Source organism: Rattus norvegicus, chromosome 2, assembly GCF_021556685.1.
Source record: "Rattus norvegicus strain SHRSP/BbbUtx chromosome 2, alternate assembly SHRSP_T2T, whole genome shotgun sequence".
In the NCBI taxonomy this organism is placed as follows: domain Eukaryota; kingdom Metazoa; phylum Chordata; class Mammalia; order Rodentia; family Muridae; genus Rattus; species Rattus norvegicus.
In genome coordinates this window covers 222,237,592-222,264,903 of record NC_141535.1, presented here as the reverse complement: position 1 = coordinate 222,264,903, position 27,312 = coordinate 222,237,592, and the positions used below count along the sequence as shown (strand labels likewise).

The window sequence follows — 27,312 nt, the reverse complement described above, 5'->3', positions numbered from 1 at the left end:
TGAATATGGCTCTAGCCTGATTCTCACCATCCAGTGCTCTTTTCTGGCTGCTCTCCCTTGGCCTTTCTCTGCTCCATTTGCATAACCAACTCTGAAGCGTGAGTGACCTGGACTCTTGGACTGGTCTGAGTTACTACACTGGGGCCTGCCTGAGGTCTTCAACATTCAGGGTAACACAGACTAGCTGACGCTTGGAGGCAACACGGCCATGGCTGAGAAGGCAGCCTGTTTGCCTGGACCATTTAACACACAAGGAAGCAGTGCAGATAAGCCACTCAACAGTGGGGAACTGACAAAAGTGTTCTCCACAGAAGGAAGACCTAAATACAGAATAGAAAAAGACTAAATAGATTATATAATGTGGACTAGAATGAAAAGTGTCACTGTATCTTTATGGTTTCTAGTTAAAGCAACACAGATACAGAGGTACACACATACATGCATGCATGCATACATACATACTTACATAAGAGTGTACGACTGAGAAAGAGAGAGAGAGAGAGTGAGAGAGTGAGAGAGCAAGAGAGAGACAGAGAGACAGAGAGAATGTCGCAGTGTGCCATATGGTTTAGGGAACAGTGATAAGAGAGTCTGCGTGTTCTCACACAGTATTACTCCTGAGTATTCTTTATCCGGGGTGAGCTGGATCTACAGAGGCAGGACCAGAGGATCAAGAAGCAGAGTTCCACCGTTTGGCAGTATTTGTGGCTAAAACTAGCGGGTAGCTCTGGGGGTGGGTGTTGCTCAGTGCTACAGTGCTTGCCTAGCATAGTAAGGCCCTGTTCTCAACTGCCAACACATAAGGAATTTTAAAAGGCAGGCAAAAGTATGGTAACGACAAAGAAGTTAAGATCCTGATATGCGTACAATAAAACTCTCACACCCAGAGGATTTCTAAGGACCCCACTAGGAAGGAAAACTGCCTGTTTTGGGTGGAACTCAGAACCAGGAGTACTGCGTCATGGTACTCTTCCAAGTTGATGAGCCCAGAGCAGGTACGATAAAAGCTGCCCTTACTTGTGGGACAATGAAGGTTTTGTGTCTGAAAGCCACTCTCGAAGACAAAGCAGTAAAAACAATAGGAGGAGAATGTTAATAATATGAAATCCAAGTTAAAATGTATGGGGCTTTTAAATTATTTTAAAATTAAAAAGTTCAAAATACCCATGATATAACTCACAGACCATAGGAAGCTTAACAAGAAGGCCGGCCCAAGTGTGGTTGCTTCAATACCACTTAGAAGGGTAAACAAAATAATCATGGGAGGCGGAGGGAAGGAGGGACCTGTGTGGGGGGGGGGGGGAGAGGGTAGGATCAGGTATGGGGAAGATAGAAGAGAAGCCCAGAGAGCCAGGAAAGTGAATAGAAATACACAACAGTGAGGGGTTGGGGAAGGGAGAACCTCTAGAAAGTCCCAGACACCAGGGATGAGGCTCCCAGGACACAGTGGGGATGACCTTAGCAGAAATGTCCAGGGGGTTGGGGATTTAGCTCAGTGGTAGAGCGCTTGCCTAGCAAGCACAAGGCCCTGGGTTCGGTCCCCAGCTCCGGGAAAAAAAAAGAAAAACAAAGAACAAAAAAAAAAAAAAAAACAGAAATGTCCAACAGTGGGAGTGAAACCTGAAGAGAGCACCTCCAGTAGACAGACGTGGCCCCAGTTGAGGGATGGGGTCTCCCACCCATCTCAAACTCTTTGACCCAGAATTGTTCCTGTCTAGATGAAATGTGGGGACAAAAATGAAGCAGAGACTGAAGGAAAGGCCGTCCAGAGACTGCCCCAACTTGGGATCTATCCCATGGGCAGGCACCAATCTCCGACACTATTGCCGATGTCATGTTGTACTTGCAGACAGGAGGCTGGCATGGCTGTCCTCTGAGAGGTTCTGCCAGCACCTGACTGAGACAGATGCAGATACTCACAGCCAACCATTGGACTGAGGCTGGAACCCCTATGGAAGAGTTAGGGGGAGGACTGAAGGAGCTGAAGGGGATTGCAACCTCACCGGTAGAACAACAGTGTCAACTAACTACACCCCTCAGAGCTCTCAGGGACTAAGCCACCAACCAAAGAGCATACATGGGCTAGTCCATGGCTCCCGCTACATATATAGCAGAGGACTGTCTTGTCTGGCCGCAGTGGGAGGGGAGGCCCTTGGTCCTGTGGATTCTTGATGCCCCAGGGAAGGGGATACTAGAGAGTTGAGATGGGAATGGGTGGGTGGGTGGAAAAGCACTGATTTAGAAGTGAAGGGGATGGGGATGGGGTGGGGGGGCTCGTGGAGGGAGTACTGGGAAAGGGGACAATATTTAAAATGTAAATAAATAAAATAATTAATAAAAAATACATATTTAAAAATAATAAAAATCTTTTAAAAAAGCAAAGCAGAAAACTAAGACAGGAGAGACATCAACAAGTCACAATTTGTAGAGCTTACTACATTTCAAATGAACTGAATAAAGAGTCACTTGTCTTAAAGGAAATACGAGGATTTGAACACTAAACATCTGACAGTTTTAAAGCAAGCTTATTTCGTGGGGTGGAGCAGAAGTACCGAGGCTATGCTTTGGAAGCCTTTATTGTTAAGGAGATACACACTGGGCTGTTTAGATGAGATGATGTGAGAACAGAGATCTGACTCAGAAGGCAGAGCTTTCAGTGAGGACAAGTGGTGGCACAGAGAGAAGGACAGCGAGCCCACTCGGCGGTGCTGAAGCTGGGTCAGGAACACGAGGACTTGTTATGCTGTTATCGCCGCATGTGTTTTAAATCCCCTGCAACAACGTTTTAATAGGGAGGGTGCATGTTGGGGATCCGAAGCAGAACTGCTTTTAAATTCGGTTATGTGACCCTCACTTATGTGGTTTGAGGAGCCTGCTGCCCACACGTAAAAGTGAACCTGGCCCCTACAAAGCCTTGAAGGCGTCTGGGGCTTTGAAAGCCACGGGCGCTGCTGCAACCACTCAGCCTAACACTAACTACAGAGAAAAACTGCCCAGGGACGGCACCTGAACCCGTAAGCCTGGCTATGAACCGGCACTGTGACTGCCAGACTTCGCTACAGTTTGTGGGATAAGGTAGGGCAGGAAGAAATAAGTAAAATTCCCGCCAAGATGAAAAGTGTAGCAGCTTCCCGGCTTTCCAGAGGGGCTGAGTTGTCCCAGGAACATAAGCCATCCCTTTTGTCAAAGATGGAGGGCACAGGGCACATGACAATCACAAAATACTCTGAATGCCCCTTAGAAAGGTTGTTTGTACCAAATAAGGGCTGTGAGTACACCGTGAAACGACCTGTGACATTTTGTAGACTCACACTATACCAACCACACTATTCTGGATTGACACAGGAGAGTACAGAGAGTAGGGGACCTAGACACCAGAGATAAAAGCGCTACACACATTTCCACGGAAGACAAAACTCTGCCAACTCTTCTGTTCTCCCGACTTCCTTAACTGAGTTGTCCCCCAGGGCCAATTCACTTGGCACACTGTGATGAGGCCAAAAGTGCCAAGGGGACTGGGCAGGGCTCTGTATCAGTCACTTGCAAACTTCTGTCAACTGAGCAGAACTCGGCCCTAAGCTCGGATCGCCTCTCCACCTGCCTATTGGTGTCCCAGTATCATCCGAGATTCAATTCCTGCTTCCTTGTCCCTGTGTCCAGTCCTTTTATGTAGCCCTGGCACATAACCCCTAATCCCTCATCCAGAGCAGTCCAGCCTTCTGTCTGCCCCTTAAACGCGCTCAGACCTCCATCATCTCACCGCCACAGTCTGACAGAGGAGTGGACAGGCACAGGGAAGTTATGAACAGATGAAAACTCAAGTTTCAGACAAGCTCTCCCCAAGGCAGCAGTGGTGCGTCTGTGTCCTCAGGGGTCTGCAGTCCAATCAGAGAAGGAAAGAGCAAGCTCTTGGGGAAGGAATCCAGTTCTTTCAACCCCAGCAGCTCCGTTAGCAGAGCAGGGTGCTGACAGTGTGGGAAGTCCATGATGGCTCCCTTTCTTCACCTCCACAGAGCTGTTAGACCACACTCACGCAGCCAGCCCATTGCTTCCTGCTCTGCCACACCGCAAGCATGAACTTCCTGCCAAATCCCGAAGGCACCCGTGCTTTCTGTCCGTATGCAAGCAACCGCCATCTTCCCAGCCTTACTGTCTGCTGAGCAGGGAACTGACTTAACCTCGGCCCCCTCTTTACCTAGACCCTCTTTAAACTAAAAAGCATGAACTCGAGGGCAAATTGTAAACGGACTATTTCAGCATCCCTGCACTTGGCTTGGATGCTTGGTTTTGCCCAGTCTCCTGGTTATTCTTTGTACACGCATTTTACATCATCAAATATCTGTGAAATCTCAGCCTCTAAGGGGCCATGAGGGTCTAACCACCTGATTCTTACTTTATACCTGGAGCACCGGGGTCCACTGCTGGGCTTTGCGACGCTCTACTGACATAACCATTCAGGAACTGCACTCAACGCCCCCACCATCAGCTGTACTCAATCACTGTGTGGTACCTCGGCCATACCTCTGAGGCCTGACTTCCCAACTCATCAGGTACAGACACTGTGAGATCACCTCAATAGTAACTGCATTCCATCTTCCCACTCTAGAATCACTGTCTCGCCACAAACCCCATTCAGTCTATTCCTCAGCACTTCCCCAACCCCTCTACCATGTCTACGTAAAGGGATCGTTCTTCATGGCCAAGTTCTCCCTCCCTGCACTCTGGACTCTTCTCCACCAGGCCAGTAGGCAAATGGTGGAACCCTCTCCTTCCAGCAAGCATGAGGGGAAGAAGAAAGTGGGGAAAGTCCTTCACTCCTTAGAAAGTAAGGGACAAATGTCAGCATTTCCTGATGGTGGAAAACAAGTCAAGTGCCAACTCCCTGGATGTGTGTAGCACAGGTCATGTGGTAACCCGTCCAATGGCATGCCAGGATCTAGTGCAAAGAACTAGATGAACCGGGCTCTGCATCAGCTGAGTGACCAAAGACGACGGCAGTAAGCCAGTGGCGAGGGAGTGACTGACTGACAGGATGGATGGATGGATGGATGGATGGATGGATGGATGGATGGATGGATGGATAGATGGATGGATAGATGGATAGATGGATGAGGAAATAAGCAGCTAAGTGTTCCCAAATGTCAGCCAGTCTTCCTCAGATTTCTCAGGACCCATGCTTCACTCCCAGCCTCAGCAGGAGCCTTAGGGGGACCCCAACCACTAAACTCACAAGTACAACTGTTTAACCTTCTCTTCTCTTCACAGTAAAAGTATCCTGCACACAACAGTAACTAGTTATACCCTCTCCCTGCCAAAGCATCCTTAAACTCAAAGAACAGGTGTTACCTGTTTTCTTGCCCTAAGCCAGTCCAGCAGTCCAGCAGTGCAGTATTCCACAGCTGGACATGAGGCCAGCAGTAGGGGCTTATAGGAGTGTCTTTTTGAAGGAACTAGAAGAATCTTCCCTCTGCCATAAATTATTGATAAATCCATTGTCATAAATGATTGTTCTTTTGGCTTATACTGAGAAATTGGAAAATTAAGGAGGAATCAATAAAACAGTAACAGGGCACCCAGGTAAATGCAAGCATATTAATTAGCATTTTCACAAGCTGGTAGTTTAATATCCCAAAGCATGACAAGTTGTTATTCTCAAGATGTGAGCTAGGAGTGCCCCCTCCCCCCTTTCCCTCTCTCTGCCCGCCTGCCTGCCTGCCTATTGCTCCTGGCTGCTATACTTAACTTCCTCTCTCTCCCTCCCCCTCCTCCTCTTCACATGACTCAGCATCAGGACCACTCTGGGCTCTCCCAGATGTGTCTGCCTCTGGCTGTCTGCTCTCCCACATCTCTATAATAAACTGTCCCTCAAAAAAAAAAAAAAAAAAAAAAAAGAAAGGAAGGAAGGTAGGTAGGTGTGAGCTAGAAAGCTTTCACTGTCTCTGGTGTCCCTAGATAGGGTCCCTCCAGGCTTACTGAGGAAAGGTACTGAGCTCCTGGGTCAAGGTTGGAGAACTCCAGCAGGCAACCAGAGGACATAGGAAGAAACAGCTGCAGGGGACTTGCCAACCTGGAATGCCTCCACACCAAGCCCACAGCACCCCTCACTGGGCTTCCTCACAGAGCCGTCTCATAGTCAAGCCCATAGGACCACACCCATAGCTCCTCACAGAACCATGACCTATACACCTCTTTACAGAGCACCCCGCACACTCAGCCACACCTCACAGTGTCTCCCCACAGCACTGTCTTAGCAACTCCCATCAGAACACAAATCCCTGCTGAGCAGAAGACGCATACCTAGAATCGGGAGAACACCAAGAGTTCAAAGCCAACCTAGCTATAGAGTGAGACCATCTTAAAAAATAAGGAAGGAAGAAGGGAGGGAGGAAAAAGGACAGATGGATGGATGGACAAGGTTCGTATTACCAGCCCAGTTCCCAGAACAACATGTGGGTTGCCATAACCACACCCATTTCTTCTTGCATGCTCACTTAAATGTAGACCCTATCCAAGTCTATCTTGCGGCTAGCACCTGCCAGGCAGATTCTTATCTGATTGAAACACCTCTAGCCAAAGGCTTTGCTGTAAGAACGCACAGAGACTTCACAGACACTCTGCTCCTGCCTCACCGACCTCCTACATTGCCCCTGACTTTGTCAAAAATCTCCTCCTGGTATTTCTATTCATCCTTTTAAAACAGTGTGCAATTCAACAGTTCAACAAAGCTCTCACAGACTGACTCAGGCCTGTGCAACACCATGCCAGCCTGAGAGCAAGGCGGGTGCCATTTTCACTCTGTAGCCAGCAGAACACAGCACTCTGCAGAGTGAGTACTAGCAGGCTCTTAGTTGGGCCGTTGGAATCTTCCTTTCTCTAGACTGTCAGTCAAGCATCTCAGCTCCAAGAACCTGCCGTGAGGAAACGGCTCACCTTCCAATTATCAATGCAAGCAATAGAGAAATCTCAATTCATTCAGCTACACAGAGCCTCCAACAGCCAAACTCCTACTGCTAGGTACACAGGACCACAATCAATACGGAACAGAAATACTTAAGATGAGGGAGGAGGAGAAAAAAACAGGTGTGCAAGACACTAGGGACAAAAGGAGCGACTGTTCCTCCTTTCTCTCTCTATTGAACACATCAGTAGACAGACTGGTTGTTACTGGCTTCCTAAGGAGTAAACAAGAACTACAAAGAACACTCCCTTAGTCTGTTGCTTATTTGCCTCAGTCTAAAATGAAAAAGTAAACAAAATAACACCACAAATCTTTGTTGTTTGAAGTAAGGCTAATAACTGGCTCTCCACTACTTTAAACGAACTTGCAATCACTCATTATGCAACAAGTTCCCTAAATGACTTAAAATGTTTGGCTCACAGAGAGCACAAACCAGCTGGAACAGTAAAGTCTCTAATTATGAACAATAATTCCATGATAAGACGTCTCAACAGTGCCAATAATTTACTAATATTCATTCGAGAATATTAGTAAATTTCAGATTTCAGCAAAATCAAACAAACAAAGGAGGAGGTCTCAACAGGTCCTGAATATGTCTCTGTTCACCACCAGAAAAAATGAAGGAGCGAGAGGGAAGAGGACAGGAGGGGAGAGAAGGAGAGGGGAGGAGAGGGAATTCATGAAATGAGCTATATTGCTCATTGATTACAAATAAGAAACCTGACTATGAGTGTCTTAAATAATTTAAACATGTACTATCTCTTTAAGCATGAAGTCTGGAGACAGATAACAGAAACTCAACACTGAACACATGTTTGGGCTTCTTATGAACACAGAATGGATGCAAGAACTCCAAATACTCTATCCTCACTGACATCATCCAGATGGGGGAAATGGACAGGCAGAACTGCTTGCTTGCTTGCTTGCTTGTTTGTTTGTTTGTTTGTTTGTTTGTTGATCACAACCCGGTTTCCTGTCAGGAAGGACTTTTATTTTTTTCTAGAAGCTGTCTCTGCTCTTTATAGTTCAGTGGCAAGAAGCAACCTTCATGGGGTCCCTAAATCTCATAGGGATATAAGGTATTGTGTGTCATTACTGCCTGACACCGGTCATTACTTACCTGTCAAATGGGCCACGGTGTGTTTGAAAGCCGGAGACGAAGCTATACTTAGCCATTATATAGCACTCAGAAATCACTGGATGCTAAACCACGTGTGATGGGTATTCTTGTGTGCCAACTCGCCTAGATCAAGAATTAACTAAAGCCCTTGTGAATCTTGGACCTTCGGCAGACTGGGTTCTTGGACCTTCCAATGGCAGACAGCCATTGTTGGACTACCTGGACCACAGCCCATATGCCAATAAATTCCCTTTTAATAGATAGATAGATGATATATACATAGATGATAGATAGATACATAGATGATAGATAGATACATAGATAATAGATAGATGATAGATAGATACATAGATGATGGATAGATACATAGATGATAAATACATAGATGATAGATTCATAGAAGATAGATAGATGATAGATACATAGATGATAGAAAGATAGATAGATACATATATACATATATACATACATACATACATACATACATACATAGATGATAGATAGAGATCCTGACTGACTCGTTCTATGAGTCTTATTCTCTAGAGAACTCTAACTAACACACTGAGTACATGTTGTACGGGGATCAGCTCTGATAAAGCCTCTTCTACAGTTCTACTTAGCTCTAATGTGTGGGTTTTATAATACACATCCAATTCGCTGTTAACATTCACCTTCCACATCATATGCAAAATGTCATATCAAGTTCTAAGAACGTAGGAAAGGAAAGCAAACTACAGAGGCAGGCTTGACTGTGCTTTTCTTTACACACTGCATTGCCTTACATTCCTGTGGCCACCGCCCTGTTATATACACTCAAGATAGTGTTAGGAAAAAACTTCTGGCATTTTCTCTCCAAATAATCTCTCTCATACTAGATGAGCAGGTTCACATCTTACCAGCATTCATATCTTTAAACTTCTGCTTGAGCTCCGCAGGGGTAAGACGGTACTGATCAAGGCCATCGTTCCAGTAAATCCGGTCCAGGACTTGAAGATCTCCTCCAATCAGCCAATCCCCTTGTTCCAGAATCATCTAACAAGAAGCAATAGGAAATGTTTTGCTACAGAAGAAAGAAGAACATTGCTCTCATGCAAGCTAAGCATAGCTTCTGAAAGCTGGTCTCCATCTTAAAGGCTAAGCTAGGCTTATGAACGCCACACCATGGGAATTAAAAACGGACACTGAAGAAATAGAATGTTGTCATTTCTTAAAATACTTGTGAAATAATTTGGATGAATTTCTGAAAAGCAACTAAAAAAGTAAATGATTGTTACTTTCTCAGTTTAAGAATAAAAAAGCATTTTTTTCTCACTTTTACTAGATGCTGGTTAACAGTGATGTGTAACCTATGGGCATCCATCTTGTATGTCTTCCAATATCAAACATTTCACATTAATGATCACTGACAATCAAATTCATGCACAGCTCCTCACGTTCTATCTGCCCTCACTCACCTGGCCCTGCATCTGGAAATCTGAGCCCACAGGGTCCACACTTACAGGGTGCAGCTGAAGCCACCCTTTCCTACACTGCATTGGTTGACACTTAAATGCACCTCACTTCTTTGAAAGCTCAGAGTCTTCTTAAAAAACACTAAACTGACAGATATTTGCCTTCCCCGCTGATGTGTCCACACTCATGAACAAGTGAGGAACTTTGGGGAGATGAGGCATGCGTCCAATTTTCTAAAGGAATGCAATGTTAAAGAGTAAAAACTATTAAGCAGTCCTGGTGTGGGTTCCCAGGGCAGCCTGCCTTCGAATCTTCCCTGTGAGAACACAATTACTATCTATCCCTACCAGCGGGGCAGTGGAAGTGTATCTCTGTGAGTTCAAGGTCAGCCTATCTACAGAGTGAATTCTAAGACAGCCAGGGCTATAAAGAAAAACTGTCTAGAAAAAAACAAAACAAAACAAAACAAAAAGCAACAATAAAAATCTTTCCCTACCACTAGACCACAAGAAGACACAGTAAGCACTTTAACTGTGTTAAACATTTTAGCACACTGGTATACACTTTAACTGTGTAAACATTTTAGCACACTGGTATACACTTTAACTGTGTAAATATTTTAGCACACTGGTATACGCTTTAACTGTGTGTAAACATTTTAGCACACTGGTGTACACTTTAACTGTGTTAAACATTTTAGCACACTGGTACACACAGAGCTAAGCGCAGGGTTAGCATGCTAAGGGCTCTGGATTTAATCCCCGGCATCAATGGTTTTAGAAGACTACAAAGAGTCATTGAATAAACATTTACATGAGCCCAAATGACAAGACCATCTGCTCAGTACACTCGTCTAAGATCCAGTCTCCATTCTGCAAAGATTCACACAACCTGAGGAAGAATTCACACACAGGCGACGGCCACATTCAACACAGACGTCCCTGTCCAATGAGTCAAGACCTTGATGTAGGGGTGGCTCCTGCACGTTGTTCCCCACTGTCGGGCGCAACGCTCCTCTTTCCGGTGCTCAAAAAATTCCGGATTCCGGAGGATGGCCACACGGCGGCCCTCATACATCAGAGCGAACGCTGTGCAGCCGTCCAGCCTCTCCTTGTCCTCCTGCGTAGCTGTCAGGACTATAGGCACGGATAAGTTGATGACGCCTCCTGCAGGGTACACATGTGCACAGCTCATTCACTGGGTCTCAGTGTCGTCACCTTGTCTTCGGTGACACAACTCAAAGAACGACAACAACAATTTTCTTTAGAGAACCAGTGACGAGGCTCAACAGCTAAGGGTGCTTGTCACCAAACCGGGCGGAGTGCGGTCCCGGGAACCCACATGGGAGAAGGAAGGAACTGACAGTCACAGCTGTCTTCCGTCCTCAGCATGTGTCTGGGGCGTGACAGACTACAGACGCACACAAGGGAACATCCATACGCAGTTAAGTACTAACTGTGTGATGTACAAAACGTCAAAGGACCACTGCACTGTCACCGAGTGTCTAGCACAAAATAATCAGAAAGTTAAACAAGAGAAGAAAAGGAGAAAGAAGAGGAAAGGAGGAGGTGAGGAAGAAGAGGGAGGAGGGAGGAGGAAGAAGGGGAGGGAGGAAGGGAAAGAGAGAGGAGGGAAGTAGGGATGGGGAAGGAGGAGGAATAAAAGAACAAACAAAGCCAGGCTGTGGTGGCGCGGGCCTTTAGTCCCCAACACTGGGAAGGCAAAGGCAGGTGGATCTCTGTGAGTTCAAGGCCAGCCTGGTCTACAGAGTGGAGGACGGCCAGAGCTACATTGAGAAATGCTGTCAAAAAACAATAAAAAAGAACCATATATAATTCTTATAAGTCATCCAACTGTCCTTGAGAAAATGTTATACAGAATTATAAAAGTAAAAGAAACGATTTACAAAGGAAGCATCAGGTGGCTGTCACTGACAAAAGTAATCTGCACATCCCATTAAATGAACGAGACCAAGAACTCTTATTTCTGACCTAAGAGAAATGTAATCTTTATTGAAAATATTTAAATAACTGTATGTATCCCCAAGTATACTCACATGACAAATATATCTACACTCACTTATTTACTTACTTGCTTAATGTGTGTGTGTATATGTGTGTGTGTGTGTGTGTGTGTGTGTGTGTGTGTGTGTGTGTGTGTGTGTGTGTTGTGTGCATGGAGCAGGTGTATGCTGAGGCCAGGGGTGGATGCTGTGTGTTGTCCTCTATCCATCTCCACCTTGTTCCCTTGAGACAAAGTCTCTCATTAAACTGGCATTTCAGGAAGGCTGACTGGTCCCCATGCTCCCAGGATCTGTCTCCTTCTACTCCTCAGTACTGGGGTCACAGGTACACAGGGCCATGCTCAACTTTTACAAAGGTGCTAGGAATCTGGGCTCGGGTCCCCACCCCCCCCCACCCCCGGCTCTTACAGCAGGTGTTCTTAGCCATGGAGTCACTTCCTCAGCCCACCCCCTTTTAGTTACATTCTTAATACAGTCGGAATCAAACCAATGTCAACTGTCACTGCCCAAGAAACAAAAGCAGTTATCAGTGCCTCCAATTACTCTAAACTGTGTTACCAGTGAGCCCAAGGCACAGTCTCCATTCCCAGCCTGTGACCCCAGCCTGTGATGCTGTTGTTGTTTTGTTTGCTTTTTGAGACAGGGTCTCTTTACTGAGCCCTGGAAGTCCTGGAACAACTGGCTATATAGGTAAGGTTGGCTTCAAACTCCCAGAGATCTACTTTTCTTGGCCTGTGCTAGGATTAAAGGTATGTGAAGTGCCACCACATCTAGCTGTGTGTGTGTGTGTGTGTGTGTGTGTGTGTGTGTGTGTGTTTAAGTCACTATAACATATACAGGTTAGAAAAGATAAAATGTCCTGTAAATTCCTATTTAAATTTATATATTTAAGTAATTTGGACAAAAGTTGTCAGCCATGAGTGAATCTGTATGCACTCCTGAAATTACTAGGAATTATTAATTCATAAAAATTATGAAATTCATAAAAACTATGAATTAAGATGAAAAAGTAATAAGCCAATGTGCATTAAATTCCAAGTCAAACAGCTAACTCCAAGGAGGACAACCAAAATATAATATTTAATCTTTACAGAAAACAAACACACAAACAAGACAGCCCGTGAGTCCACAGGCTTGGAGAGGAATGGTTCAGGATGTGGGCCCTGAGGGCAGCAGCTCACCAGGTGGGCAGGCTGGCGTGACACAGGGAAACAATGGTGCTTTTATAATTCACTTTCTGACCAGATCCCCAACTGTCCTTCCTCCCCCACAATGAAAAACAACTGAAAAGTGGGAATGAGATCCCTTTAAGTGTTCAGAGCCTGAATAGCTTGGTCTTCCTGACTACTCGTGAACCGTGAGGAATACCGGAGAGCACGCCATGCTTCCCACACACAACTCAACTTCCAACTCGGCTGTCTTACCATCCAGAAGACAGTCAAAATGAAGGCACTGCAAGTATTCCCTCTCCCTCATGAAGCCGTTCAGAGGAGTCGCCCAGCCTTCTGCCAGAACCTGCACCCACTGCATGTCCACCTAAGTGAATAAGAGAGCAAATGAAAACAAACGAAAGTTACCACCTCATTTCCAGTATTTATGAACCCAAGCAGCAAAAACCAATACATTTAATTTTGAAAGTAACAGAAACAGACATATCAGTAATGGGTGTGGGTCCTACAAAATGAAAAACAAAATCAGAAGTCTAGGAGAGCGAGCTTTTCTTCTAGTATATCAATAACACATCGCCCGACACACATTACTACCAGGGACAGCCCTGCCTAAGCCTGTGGATCTCAAGCATCAACGTAGCAGACATTTTCCGAAAGGGGTGTTACAATACAGATTGCTAGATGGGCTTTCGGGTGCACACTTGGGAGAGGCAGGCTGGTCTCTGTGATTTCAAGGGCAGCCTGGTGTATACGGCAAGTCTATGGTCAGTCAGGCTATATGGTAAGAGCCTGTCTCAAAGCAAACAAACAGATTGCATCACATTTGATTTCCAAGGCAATGGAAATTTTACAGTTCTGCCAAGTTCCCAGAAACTGCAGAAACTCCATGTTGATAGTCACTATCCTAAATCAAAAAATACTTTAAACAAAATATTTACCAAAAAGACTCTTCCCCAGTGCCTTCATCTTACAAAGATCATTACTGCTTTAACCTCAGGGCCTGTGGTCCATCCCCTCAGAACACTAAAGAACTCTGACCTGCATATGGCATTCAGCAATGGATCCCAAATGAGAGACAGCTGAGCACACGGCCAATGGTGTGCAATAAAATGGACTCACATTTTTTCCCAAAGCATGATGGCCAGTGTGTGCAAGGGGACACGAGGAATTACACAGCCTCAATTCACAGGAGATATGTTTGTGGAGACTATTTTTCCACTTTCAAGTTTTCCTTACTTTGTTTTCCTAAGCCCTTGACAGTGGTTATTGCTTGTCTCAACTCTAGCTGGCATGTGTTAGGAGCTAAATGCCTGAATCCCTGCAAATGTCTTATGTTGAAGCCTTAGCCTTCAATGACCGAAGAGGACTTGTGAGGAAGCACAGACAGGCAGCACGTCTTGTGGGCACTGTAAACGGAGCAGATTTGTGACCTCCTGGCCTGAAGGAAGTTTACAGTAGGCTTCTGCAGTCCAATACCCACAGATAGCTCGCTCTCTCCCTCTCTCTGAACAAACTGGTTCCTCCACCACAGAAGTTGGAACAACTCTGCTTTACACCATCTTTCCCTGACACTCGGCATCTGAGACCCAACCACACAAAACCCATCAAGACCGACCAACCGAAGATCTGAACACCATGGAGGAGTCTTTGTCCATGCTAAGTTCAGTTCTCCATCCTCAGTACTGGGAGGTGACACTTCTTAGAATCTTGTTACTATAAAAGAAGGGTTGAAGGGAAAGCCAACTGCTACTCCTTCTCTTACTCCTTACCTTTGTGGGGTTTTCCTTGTGTTTTTTTTCTTTTACATCTCTTTTTAAATTATGTAGAAATTATACAATTTAAAGTTTCCTAAAATTTGAGATGAAGTCACAGCTTCCGCTCTCGTCCTGTGTAGTTTAACTCCGCAGTTGTTAATTGAGAAAGGCACCCAATGATACCACTAGGCAGGGATGGACAACAGAACCATTCCTAATGTGCCCATTTTTCTTAATACAAGGGAGAATTAAGTGTTGAACAGGAAATTGAGAAACATGTTTAAAAGAGTAAAAGTTCATTTTAATTACTGTGGATTAGCATTTCTTAATGCTTCAGAAACAATCCTTTCTCTTATGCCCCCAAATCTCGCATAATCTTTGTCCTTTGATATTTCAAAATAAACAAATGTAACTAAAAGCAAATCCAATCGTGGTAATGTGGGAATATTGTACCCCATTAAACACATTGCCCATCCTTAGGAACCGTGATATATACCACAATACCCTGACCCTGTTACTGCTCCCCCGGCTTCAAACACACCGCAGAGCCCCACATTCATCACGCTAACAGCTCCACGAAGGCTGTATCACTTGCTTTGAGAAGCAGCAGAGAACTTACTTTGTTGATTTTCAGTGCTGGTAAGGCTTCTGCATCAGTTTTGGCCAAGTGAAGTTTGTTCTCCGGCACATACAGCTCTTTCACCTCATAGGAGGCATCCACAGGGACAATGTCCTTCACAACAATAAGAGGGCAATTGACATTTCATCCAGCAATGCAGGCGTCCTTAAGAGACCAAGAAAGTAAGCATTCTAATGGAAAAGGGGGCCTTAGGGCCTCGTTCCCTCTTCAACTTCCCTAATATTAGCTGGTTACTCCCAAGTAACACCCAGTCAGCATGGTGCTCACTGTCTAGTGGAAGGCATAGAGCCCTAGAATCTACTCTGTGTCAGAACAGGCGACTGTAAACAGAGCTGACCTCAGATACAATGTAACAAAGAATTCGAACACGAAACGACCCACGGAACGCATTATTTTACTCCATTTTCCATGTGCACCTTTATCCTTAGTGTCACTAAAACACCGTTTTATTCATAAAATGAATATTCTAGAGTGTGTCAAATCCCTCTTGCAATCACTGAAAACTAGTACCTTTTGATAACCACATAACTGTCTGGATTTGTTCGATGTTCTAAGTGTCCACCTATGACAGGGGCAGGCTTTCCTCCTGCTCATCCCCCATGAAGTGCACGGAAGCACAGAGCAGAGAGGCGTGTTTGTTTGCAGGCACACGGAACTGTGTGCACGATACAACATAACCTCTTGGACTGCTACTCGGAGACCTTTACAAGGCTTGCTCCCAACACATTACTGTGCTCTAAAGAATTCTAAACAGGTTTGACCACTTTAACTCTTTTTAATGCCAAGTCTGTCATCTCTATTAGCACGTGAAATAGAACCAACTGGGGGCTTTTCACTCCTGTGTCTGACCAGTACTTTGTTATTCGAAATAAAGAAACTGTCAAGAGAATAAGAGGATTCTGCCATTGCCATCGCCTAGGAAAAGGGGTTTGAAAACAAACATAACTCTGTTCTCCAAAGTAAGCAAAGAACCTTAAAACACAAGAAAAATAAAACCTGTGTTTATCAGATGTACGTCCTTTCCAAAGCAACTTACAGACCCAATGTAGTCCCCACAGGGCCACTGACGCCCTTGTCAGAGGTAGAAAACAAACCTAAAACCATCTCCAGCAGCTAAAGAGACAGTCGTGGACGGACACCTACCTCACTGAAGATACCCAGATGGCAAACAATCCTGTAAAGACGCTCGGCATCACTGAGCATCCCTACCAGAGTGGCCACATACACTGCCCAGGACAGCACTAAGCACTGAGGAAGGCAGAGCAGGAACTTATACCCATGGCCTGTGAGAACACACAGAGGCACAGAGCCCATGACGTGTTAGCACACATCAAGGCAGGGCAAGAGATGGAGGGGCTCACATACAAATGACCAAATGAAAGAAGTCAATGTGCAAAGGCACGATACCTACTACCAATGCTATCAGGAAGCCAACACTTCTGGTTTTAAAAGCACAACAGTCATCAAAGTAATTCAAACCAAAATATTAATGGAAGAATCAAATTCTCTTTGTGGGCATATGTATGTATGTGCATGCTCATGTGTGTGTTCATGTGTGAGAGTACACATGGAAACCAGAGACCAACATCAAGTGTCTCCCTCAGTCACTCTTCATCGTGTGTGTGTGTGTGTGTGTGTGTGTGTGTGTGTGTGTGTGTGCATGTGCGTGGTCTGAGTTTGCTGAGGTCCTCACCTTATTTTCTGAGACAGGATCTCTCACTGAACAGGAAGCTCGCCATTTTGGCTAGACTGCTTGTGAGACAGAACCCAGGACCCTTATTCCTGCCTCCATCGTCTTGGCATTACAGACCTGTGCTGTTGTGCCTGGCTTTTTATATAGGAGCTGCAGGTCTAAGCTGAGATCTTCACACTTGGGTAGCAAGCACTTTCCAGCTGAGCCCAAGTGTGAAGCCCAAGAACCAAACCTTAAGGACCTACCCTGCTTATATAGTCACATGCCACACTGCACCTCAGCTAACGCTGGACTTGTATACGAAGGCAATGCCATAAGTATCTGTAGCCTAGTGACTCTACAACCACACAACCGTTTCACAGAGCAGGACTCATCTAAGGGATGAGCTCAAAAGAAAACGGATGCAGCAAAAGAAAAATGATATGATGATGGTGATGGTGATGGTGATGGTGATGATGGTGATGATGATGGTGATGATGGTGATGATGGTGATGGTGATGGTGATGGTGATGATGGTGATGGTGATGGTGATGATGGTGATGGTGATGGTGATGGTGATGATGATGATGGTGATGATGATGATGATAGTGACCCTCTAAAGAGGAAAGTAGTTCTGGTGACTTTAACAACTCAGTTGTATCATATGTTGTTTCTCTGGAAGGTATCTTGTGAGAAGGCATGTGATGTTGTGCTAAAAACAGACACTTGAGAGGGCACAGGATGGTTAGAAAGAATATAAATGGAACCCCCCAAACAGTGAGAGGATATGTTCTTGCATTGCTACACCTTGCAGTGCTTCGCTTGTCTTTGCTGGTCTTCAATGGTCTTCCTTGGTTTTCACCTCATAGAGAGAAACACGCCAAAGAACGTCTTGTGGTATTCTGGCTGATTCTGACCACTTGTACTGATCTTGCCAATTAGGTGGAGCCTTGCTGTTTCTGCTGGATCATGCCACTGGTACTGATTCCTACTGATTCATGGTTGGTGTTTGCCATTGAACTGGACTGCTGGTATCCTGACCACAAAGAATGGAATTGCCCAGAGGAACTACTTCTACACAGGTCTACAACACACATTTCATATCAACTTTCTTTTTCCACTACCTACAACCCTCTCTGTGCCCAGCGATGGGTGTGGGGAGCTGGAAACCCTGTGAGTCTGTATGGAAAATAATGACACCAGGACCAGCTGCAGGGAGGAAGAACTACTTTACTTGGGGTGATTCAAGAGTTATGTAATTTGGGGAATGGGTGTCAAAATATCAGGATGGGCAAAAGTCATTGGCTGAAGGCTTACAGTACCAAAATTCCCCATTGGCATGGGGAAGCATTCCAGGAAGCTCAGGTGCAAGCTGAATGCATTCTTATTGGGAGAAAGGAAGTTGAACCTGAAGTCTTAACCAAAGCTACATGGCATTCTGCAGGTAGAGATGGGGAGGAAGGGTTGAACTCCCCAGACAAGGTCAGAAAGAGGGCAGCTCTGCCAATGAAGGGAGTCCTCCATTTGCACTGAGCTCAGAAAGCTATCTGGGTAATGGTAGACTTCAACCTTAATCAGCAGGGCAAATAATAATAAATAATAATAATAACAATAATAATAGATATTATTATTATTTGCATATCTATGCCAAAAGAGCACATGACAGGGTGTGCCTGTTAGAGCAATCCCTCTGGGGTCTGAGGACTAGCACCATCTTCCCAGATACTCTACTCCACAACGGTACAGCAGAGGGAAACACAGTTCAGTTCAATCAGGTGACAAAACCTGACTTCTCCTATGCTTATATTCAAGGAGGCCCCTGACTTTCTCATAATGAACCCAAGAGTAAGAAAGACTATACACAGAGGAAAAGAAGTAACAAAATCAGAAACCACAGCCAGCTACAACTAGCTGGCCGCACAGCACCACTCCTGGAACACAACAGTACTTCTCAGAGGCTCCTGTCCCTCAGGCATCCCACTAGTCAAGGAGGAAAGCAGGGAGCGTGTGTGAGGCACAAACTGCTCGGCTACTCTCCATGAACCTCCCAGACCGTCCGTATTTCCTAGTAGAAAATTAACATTTATATTTACTGAGGAGAAATACTATATCAAGTCATTACAGAAAAAACAGTGAACCAAGGCTCACTCAGCTCACCCAGCTCACTCAGCTGCCTCTGGTCTGACTTGGTGGATTTCACACACAACCATATACTCAGAAGGTGAGATACCTCCCCATGTAAATAAACCCATGACAAAGTGCGTGTGTGTCAGCACTGGGGGGCGGGGAGAAGCTTCAGGTCAACAGTTTATATGGAGTGCCTGACTTTAAGAATGTATCTAAGAAGGGAAATCACACACATCAGGAAAAGAAAAGGATGCTTCTTTAAAGTCAGATAAGCAGGGTAGGCACAGCTCTCCGTGCGGACTTTCAGTGAGAAGAGTAGTTGGTAGGAGTTGGGATGAGCACATGGAACGCCCTAAATCCTTCTATGTCGTTTGCCCATTACACTGTTTAACTGTTCTCTGCCACGTGTGCACTACAGGGTGAACGGCCTGGTCGGCGGGCAATATCTACCGAGCCTGCGAAAGTTCAGAAGCCCCTGTCCCTGAGACAGCAGGACGCACCTCAATCAGCCGAACAGAACCCCCATGCTCAGTTGGATACTCGAGCCCAGAGTCACATTAAGCCATACATGCTCTTGGCAGCTGCAACATAAAGAACCAAAACCCTCTATGCTGGGAAATAAACCCTGAAAGCATCAATCACACAAAGGCCAGGTACTCACTAGGCTTCCGTAAGGGTAGCTACAGTAAGGTTCACGGAAAGGACACAGAAGTCAGTAAACTAGTCACGAAGTTTAAGGGACACATTTTCAAACCAAAAGGAGATGGAGGGTAGCAGGAAACAACACTTCCGTTATTCCTGATGTTCTTACTGCTACTGCAGTGTTAGGAGAAAAGAAGATATGAGCATTTCTTACCTAAGAATCTGCGATCTGTGCTCCAATTCTAAATATACAGCCTGAGCGGGCTTCCTCACCTCGGGGCCTGTTGCCTCTAGTCCCCGACCACTTAGAAAAGATCCAGACACACACCACACACCCCCCAGGGATGTTATCCGAATGAAGCAGCATGGTGTCTGAACTGAGAACCTTTACAGGGATTCGCACTGTCCTAAAAGCTTCACATGTATTTGTTCATTTGTCCTGATACCTACCTATCAAGACATGGGACACTGCCACTGCCTGCCCCTCTACAAACGAGGGCTCCAAGGCCGGAGACATTAGTAAATGTTCACCGTACACCTTCCAGCGCACTTAGCACACCGGAAATAAATGATAATGCTGATGGCAATTCTCTCTGAGCTTCCACATGCTAGGGTCTAACCTCAGCTCCTCACAGAATTTGCAGTAGCCTCTAAAGTAGGTACTATTACCAATGACTATTAGTAATTAAGAAATGAGGCCAGAAACAAAGTCATTTCTCTGAGGCCATAAAAATTAATTGACAGGTGTTAGGGTTGGAACTCCAGCTCCAAAAATATCCCTTAGTTTTCCCCATTAAAAACTAAACTATGAAACTTTACCAAATACCGTGTTATCACTTACTTTCATAAACAAATCCTGTTAAACGTTTATAATTCTAAAGGTTTCATTGTAAGGGTTTCTAGTTTGTGTAAGATCTTCAGTGCACTGATAATGTTCTTCACAATAAATAAATAAATAAATAAATAAATAAATAAATAAATAAATACAGTTAGCACTTCTGTTCAGCCTGAGAAAGTTCTATCAATGATATGTGAACAGCTGTAAACCCACTTCTTCAAGCCCTCTTGCAGTACATACAGAGAACTGCCCTTGACTTACCGCCTGCAAGCTCTTAGCATCTTGAAGATTAGAGTACGTGTGGGAATAAATTCCACAGGGTGTCCACAGAGCCAGTCTCAGCCCCACCTTGGGAAGAGCCAAGCTTCCAATTTGTTTGCTTTGCCCTTTCTTTCTTAGCTATATTACACGGTGGAAGGGCTGGGGAGGGCACGTTGTGGTGGTGGGCACGGGAACTCTCCCCTTCTCCCACATTTATCGGTAGATAACCATCAACAATCTAGGGAGGTCAGAAGAAAGGCACGCAGTAGGCCAGCCTTTTCAACTCCGTCTGATACAACAAGGTACTTTTAATTTCTAGCTCATTTCCTCTGCCAGCATCCTGAGATACAGCTCCCAAAGTCGATGATTCACAGCAGCATGACCAGCCCACTGCAGTGCTCCAAGCACACGGCTGAAGCTGTCGGAGCAGTGCTCTTTCCTGAAAGAGGAGCAGGCCCCCCTCACAAACAATGTAGAGGGTACCCACAGCTATCTGACTCTGCTTGCCCTGAACGGAGCAAGATCTCACAAAGGAGCCACTGTTTCTACAAATAAAAGGCTCCTTCTGACAGGCCCCATCCGTCCACAAATAACACGAATGATCTTCGGGGAAAGCTGAGTGTCTTCAAGGTGACTGACTAGTGAGAGGCAGAGGTAACACAAGTAAGTCCAAATGACGTCAGAAAGGAATCTACTCACAAACACATGTGCGAGTTTAGTCATTTGCTGCTCTCAAAAACCAATGTGGAAGCTATAGTTGTGTTTTCAAAATCGAGCAGGAAAATATTTTATTTTTAAGCCAAAGTAATTTTTCATCATGTGCATTCAATGAAATCCTTCCCTTTGCAGATTCTTACCTAACAATATTCTAAATTAATTTTAGCCTTACAATGTGATGTGAATTTCTTCCAGAGGGTAAGCAATGCTAAATAAAAGATCAAGAGTTTGCTTTCATTTTCTTCTGAAAAGATAAAGGTAGTGTTTCTGGAACTAACGCAAGCACCGTGAGCCAAGGGGAAGGAGTCAAGCAGGACACTGAGCATCCGCGCAGTGGAGGTGAGCTCCAAGAGGGTTCTGTGTAGAGGTGGGGCAACTACTTAACAGAAATACAAAGTGAACCTTAAAAATGCAGACCCAGCTCCCTCAGTCTTTTACAACACCATAGGAGCAACAGTATCAACCAAAACCCACCAGAGCTCGCAGAGACTAAACCACCAACCAATGAGTACACATGGAGGGACCCATGGCTCCAGCCACACATGTAGCAGAGGATGGCCTTGTCCAGCATCAGTAGGAGGAAAAGCCCTTGGTCCTGTGACGGCGTGTTCCTCCAGTGTAGGGGAGTGCCATGGTGTTGCGATGGCAGTAGGTGTGTGGGAGTGGGAGCATCTTCATAGAAGCAGGGAGAGGGTGGTGGGAGTATGGGAAAGGGGGGGAAGGGGATAACATTTGAAATGTAAAGCCATAAAATATCCCAGGAAAATAAAATTATTTAAAAAAATGTAGGGCTGGAGAGGTGGCTCGGTGACTAAGAGCGCTGGCTGCTCTTCCCGAGGATCTAGATTCAATTCCCAGCACACACGTGGCAGCTCACAGCCATCTGTAACTCCAGTTTCAGGAGACCCAAGGCAGCCTTCTGGTCTCTGCAGACACGAGGCACACACATGGTGCACAGACATAGTTGTAGACAAAACACCCATACACATATTTTATTTTTTAATTCTAAATGCAGACACAGCCAGTTTCTACCACATTCTAATCCAAGCCTCTGTCTGTAAGATCAGCACAAAACACCCAAAAGGATACCAGTACAAAGTGACACTGGCTACCCAAGGAGCAGAATGCAGTCCCCGCCACATTAATTGATTGTTTTATCTGGGATTCCTTAGGATTTCCGCAGACTCACTCTCCCGGCTATCAGAAATGCTGTGGCATTGGTATCCTTCACATAATCCACTTTATTTAAGCAAATTCCTTTTCAAACAAAAACCGTATTACTAGCCAGGCCAGAGAAAGCTCTTACCTAAACCTTACCCATCTAAGAGGCTCCCATGTTCCATTATGAGAGTGACGGGGACTCAGCTGCCCAAGCGTTCCAAGCAGAGCTCAGTGAAGAGTTCTCTCACTCCCCTTGGTGAGGGCTGCATTTCACACCTCCGAGTACAGAAGTATCCAATGCTATGAACTGTAAACACTTATTTAATTTAAAGGATGGGTACCCCGTTTCTTTCTCAGTTGACTAAACACTATCCAAGACTGACTGATGCTGCACCTGCACCCTTGTTTGGGTAACCGTTGCTTGGAAACTGGCGAGCAGGATGCTCACTCAGCCCTGAAACTGGTGACTCTGGTCCTGTCACTTGAATCTTCCCGTAGAAGCCCGGGGTGCTAACAGACAGAGGTTCTGCACTGTAAGGCTTTTTCTCTATGTATCTGCTGCACTTTCTTCTGGAGCCAGATCTGCTCAGCAGATTGAATGCTGGGGCCCGCTCACATTTTCATGCAAACTATTAAGTTTCTATTATCTCAGCTACATGCATCCAAAGCACGAGCAAACGACATTCTGGCAACGCTTTAAAACTGAGCTACGAAGTCTGGTTTTTATGTGCAGTATAAAATCCATTTAGAGCACTAACCCACCATTTTGTAAGAAGACAAACCTTTAAATAATTTATAGCACTAGTAAATCCAGAGTTCCTGGTAGATTTAAAAACAGCATTTAAAATATCACTTTAGATTAAAACCAGCGGCGAGAAGCCTACTCCCTCGTGTTCTAGCAGGCCGAGTTAAAACACAATACTAGCAGGCCATCTAGTGACCACTCTAGGGGTAGGGGAAGAAAAGACAGAGCCCCAAGTTTGCCTGTCTTCTGTATTCTTAAACAAATGAATCAAGATAAGAAAACAAAGATCCTCTGATTAAAGGACGGGACGTGTATTTTTGTGAGTAACTATATCACACAACCAGACAGTAAGAAAAATTAGAATCTAAAGTGCTCACATAACAAAGACCTCATAGCTATAATACCCAATTCCCTTGAACATGCAAAGTAAATATTGATCTTCCTTTGTGACAGTAAATTAAGAATACCAGTTAAAGCTGGGCAGTGGTGGCACACTAGGGAGGCACAGGCTGGAGGATCTCTGAGAGTTGGAGGCCAGCCTGGTCTACAGAATGAGTTCCGGGAGAGCCAGAGCAACACAGAAAAACCTCGTCTCAAAACTGAAAACAAAACTCATTTTGGAAGAGCCTCCCCAGGATACCGCTGGTTTAAAAAAATATATATCATCTGCCACTATTATTCCCCTGGGCACAGCCTTCTCAAGCTCCTTCACTCTCAAAAGTCCCAGGTGGTACTCGCTTCTTCTCTCTACCTAAAGCCACAGCACAACTGGAAACCCATTATCGTTGGTCTTTGTCCCCAGTTCCTAGCACAGACTCTAAGTGATAATGTCTTTCGTATGGGGAAATTCATGGCTGATGCCTCCTGGTCAGCTTCAGGACTGGCTTCTGTCACCAGAAGGATCACCTTGACTGCAGGTTGGTAACTTGTAGCCTCACCTCTTGCCACTTCACTGGTCACTGCCTACAGGAAGCCTCCATAAGCACCCCCCCCCAACAACGGAGTTCAAGGCTGTGTGAACCACTCTACATGCAGAGATGCTAAAAGAGAGGGGCATGGACACTTGTTCGCTATGCCCCACACTACCCTATACATTCCATCCATAAAGCTCTCCCGAGTTGACAATAAACCAGCGATAATCAACACTTCCCTGAGTCGTTCTGACCAGTTACAGAGCCAAGAAGAGGCACCTGGGTTATTTAAATAGCCAGGCAGAAGGGAGGGTGACCTATGAACTCACGACTCAGATCCGAACAAGCAATGTCCTGAGACTGGGCCCTTAACCTACAAACTAAACTCCAGAAAGGATCAGAAGCAACTTGAACTCTTGGGAGACTCCAGTGACCAGAGATAAGAGTGCTGGCTGTGAGGAAAAACAAACAAAAACCCTTAGAACTGATGCTGAAGCAGAGATAAATCTTCCGTAGTTTATTTCAGAAACGAAGTTGACATTATAAGCAGCATTTTATTAGGAGCCCAACAAAGAGGAGGAGCTCATGCCGGTGTGTGCAAGCCTGTCTGCCCGCCTTGGACTAGCTGCCATCCATGTTGATGATCCCTGCAGTCTAGGGAAACGGTGTCGAACCAACTTTTAAAGCCTCCTCACTTAGCCTTTAAACAACCCTGTCTCACTGCAGGGTGTGGTGGTCCACACCTTTAATCCTAGCACTAGGGAGGCAGAGGCAAGCAGGTCTCTTCAAATTCGAGGCCAACCTAGTCTACATAGCAAGTTCAAGGACAGCCAGGAAGCCCTAATCTTAAAAATAATAATAATAATAAAAATAAATAAATAAATAAATAAATAAATAAATAAATAAATAATAAAACTCACAGGGACAATATAATAAATAACAAATCTCTCAGTGGTTAATAATGCTTGCTGCTCTTTCAGAAGACCCAAGTTCAGTTCCTAACATCCATGCTGGGCAACACACACACACATGCACACAGACAGACAGACACACACACACACACACACACACACACACACACACACACAAATAAACCTTTAAACAAAAATAACCTACATTGACCTTATTTCCCACTATGTAGAACGTTTCACATCATCTAGATTCAAACTTAAGAAGTTTCTTTCTCTGCCTGAGTTTCTTTCTTTTCCAAGCCAGGCAGTGTCATCCTTGACTTCCTCTAGAGTACCTTTAAAGTATTCTAAAAGGATTCAGTTTTTGTAAGATCAAAGAAATCCCATCTGCACTCAGGAACCAACCATCACGGAATGTGTGAGGGAATAGGACAAAAGATTCATATTTCAGCAGCCAACTGAGACAGGAGTAATGCAGAATTTAGAAATGATCTACTAGAAAGATCTAAGTGTGGGCTGGGAATCCACCCTGTGACGGCGCCGAGCCCACCTGACCTGACTATTCTGACATTACATCACAAACCTGGCCCTGCTTCTCCTCAGGAAAATGGTGATGCTATAACCACTCCTCGGGGTCTTGAACCTATTGTGAACTGGTTCTGTTCTGCACTCCACCCATTCAGCCCTTCACCCTCCGTCTATCTGAGCTCCCACCATGTGCTCTCCCCTAAGCACCTGGAGAAAATCTCAGAAACTTCTCTGCAGTATACTGAAGGTGAATTGCATAGACTCCACCCGGCTGGCTGGTTGGACAGGGTGTGCACTAACCCAAAGTCCCCTGTCCATGGGAAAGCAGTGTGTGTCCCACCAACTAAGAGGTGTGGTGTGCCAGCTGTTCACGGGCTTCTCCATGTGGCCTAAGACTTATCTGAGACTCAACTTTACTAGGAGGCAATCAAAGAGAATTCATGTGAGAACAGATGTAGTTTTGTCCGTGTGTATCTTCCTCTGATTGTAATTTTAAGCTCTACATCATGATACAAAAGCAGAAACATAAACTAATTTATACATGGCCACACTACACTGTCTACACACTATAAACTACAATAGAGTGGCGAAGACCAAACACGAAGGTCCATAAAGCAACTGTACTGTTTGGCTGGCCGCCGCATCCCAGCGTGTGCTGCAGTGTGCACCACACATGGTACTGAGCAAGCTCTCCAGTTAACGGGACTCACCACGCACAGCAGAGCGGTACTCCCGTGCTGTCAGGGACATCAACTGCTTGGGAAAGCAGATAGCCGAGATCTTTTTCCCCAAACAAGGCTGATGCCAAGAGAGCTTAACTACAGTAAAAGGGCACCTGGATTTCTTCTCTGTGGTCACACCTCTTTATGATAAAAAACAATCTTCAGAAGAAAACTTCTGTTCTAACCCATACGGCATAGTCTAACGAGAAGTTGTGAGTGGAAAGAGAAGACTCCTGAAAATAAGGAGAGATACATAAAAGCCACTATGAGGTCTCCAGATGCCTGGTCCAACACAGCCAATTTCTGGAAAGTACTACCAAGATATTGTGTGGGTGAAATGAGACAGCATACAGAAAGAACTGAGTGCAAAGATCTCTTATGGAGATGCCACAAAAATTGGGGGGAGGCATGGGGGTTGGGGGAAGAAGCTCAATGGTTAAGAGCTCTGGCAGTTTGTCCAAAGCTCATGGCTTTGATTCCTAGCACCCAATGTTAATGGCCGCTAACAATTGTCTGTAACTCTAGTTCGGGGGGATTCCAGCATTCAAGAGCATTGCATACATATATGCAAGCAAAACACCCATACACATAAAAAATAAGCAAATCTTTAATTTAAAAAGAAATACAAGAAAGAAGACACTATAAGATAAGGTGAGAGAGAAAAGGGGCCACTGCCCCGGAGGTCAGAATAAAGCAAACAAACAAACAACAAAAAACAAAAGCCACTTCCACAGACACATAGCACTACATGTGGCCCTTTACAACACGCAGCAGATGGCAGTCTGCTCTGCGCTTCAGTGAGACGCCTGGTCAGAGTGCCCAGTAAGCACCCTCTCTGTATAATACACATGAAAAGGATAATTAGTACAACCTCTAATCAGGACGACATCAACAGGGGGAAGGCATGAAGGGAGCCTGCAGAGACGAAGGTGGGAGGAGAAGGGAGGAGGAGGGGAAGCAT

The 27,312-nt window shown here is 45.1% G+C and overlaps 1 protein-coding gene across 1 annotated transcript in view; it reads right to left on the bottom strand.

The window, feature by feature from the left end:
• Papss1 (3'-phosphoadenosine 5'-phosphosulfate synthase 1) overlaps positions 1 to 27,312 on the bottom strand; it is a 75,142-nt gene that overhangs the window by 19,969 nt on the left and 27,861 nt on the right. Inside the window, 4 exon segments of the mRNA NM_001395059.1 lie at positions 8,975 to 9,110; positions 10,491 to 10,696; positions 12,978 to 13,089; positions 15,096 to 15,209. Of these exon segments, the coding sequence (NP_001381988.1) occupies positions 8,975 to 9,110; positions 10,491 to 10,696; positions 12,978 to 13,089; positions 15,096 to 15,209 (568 nt within the window).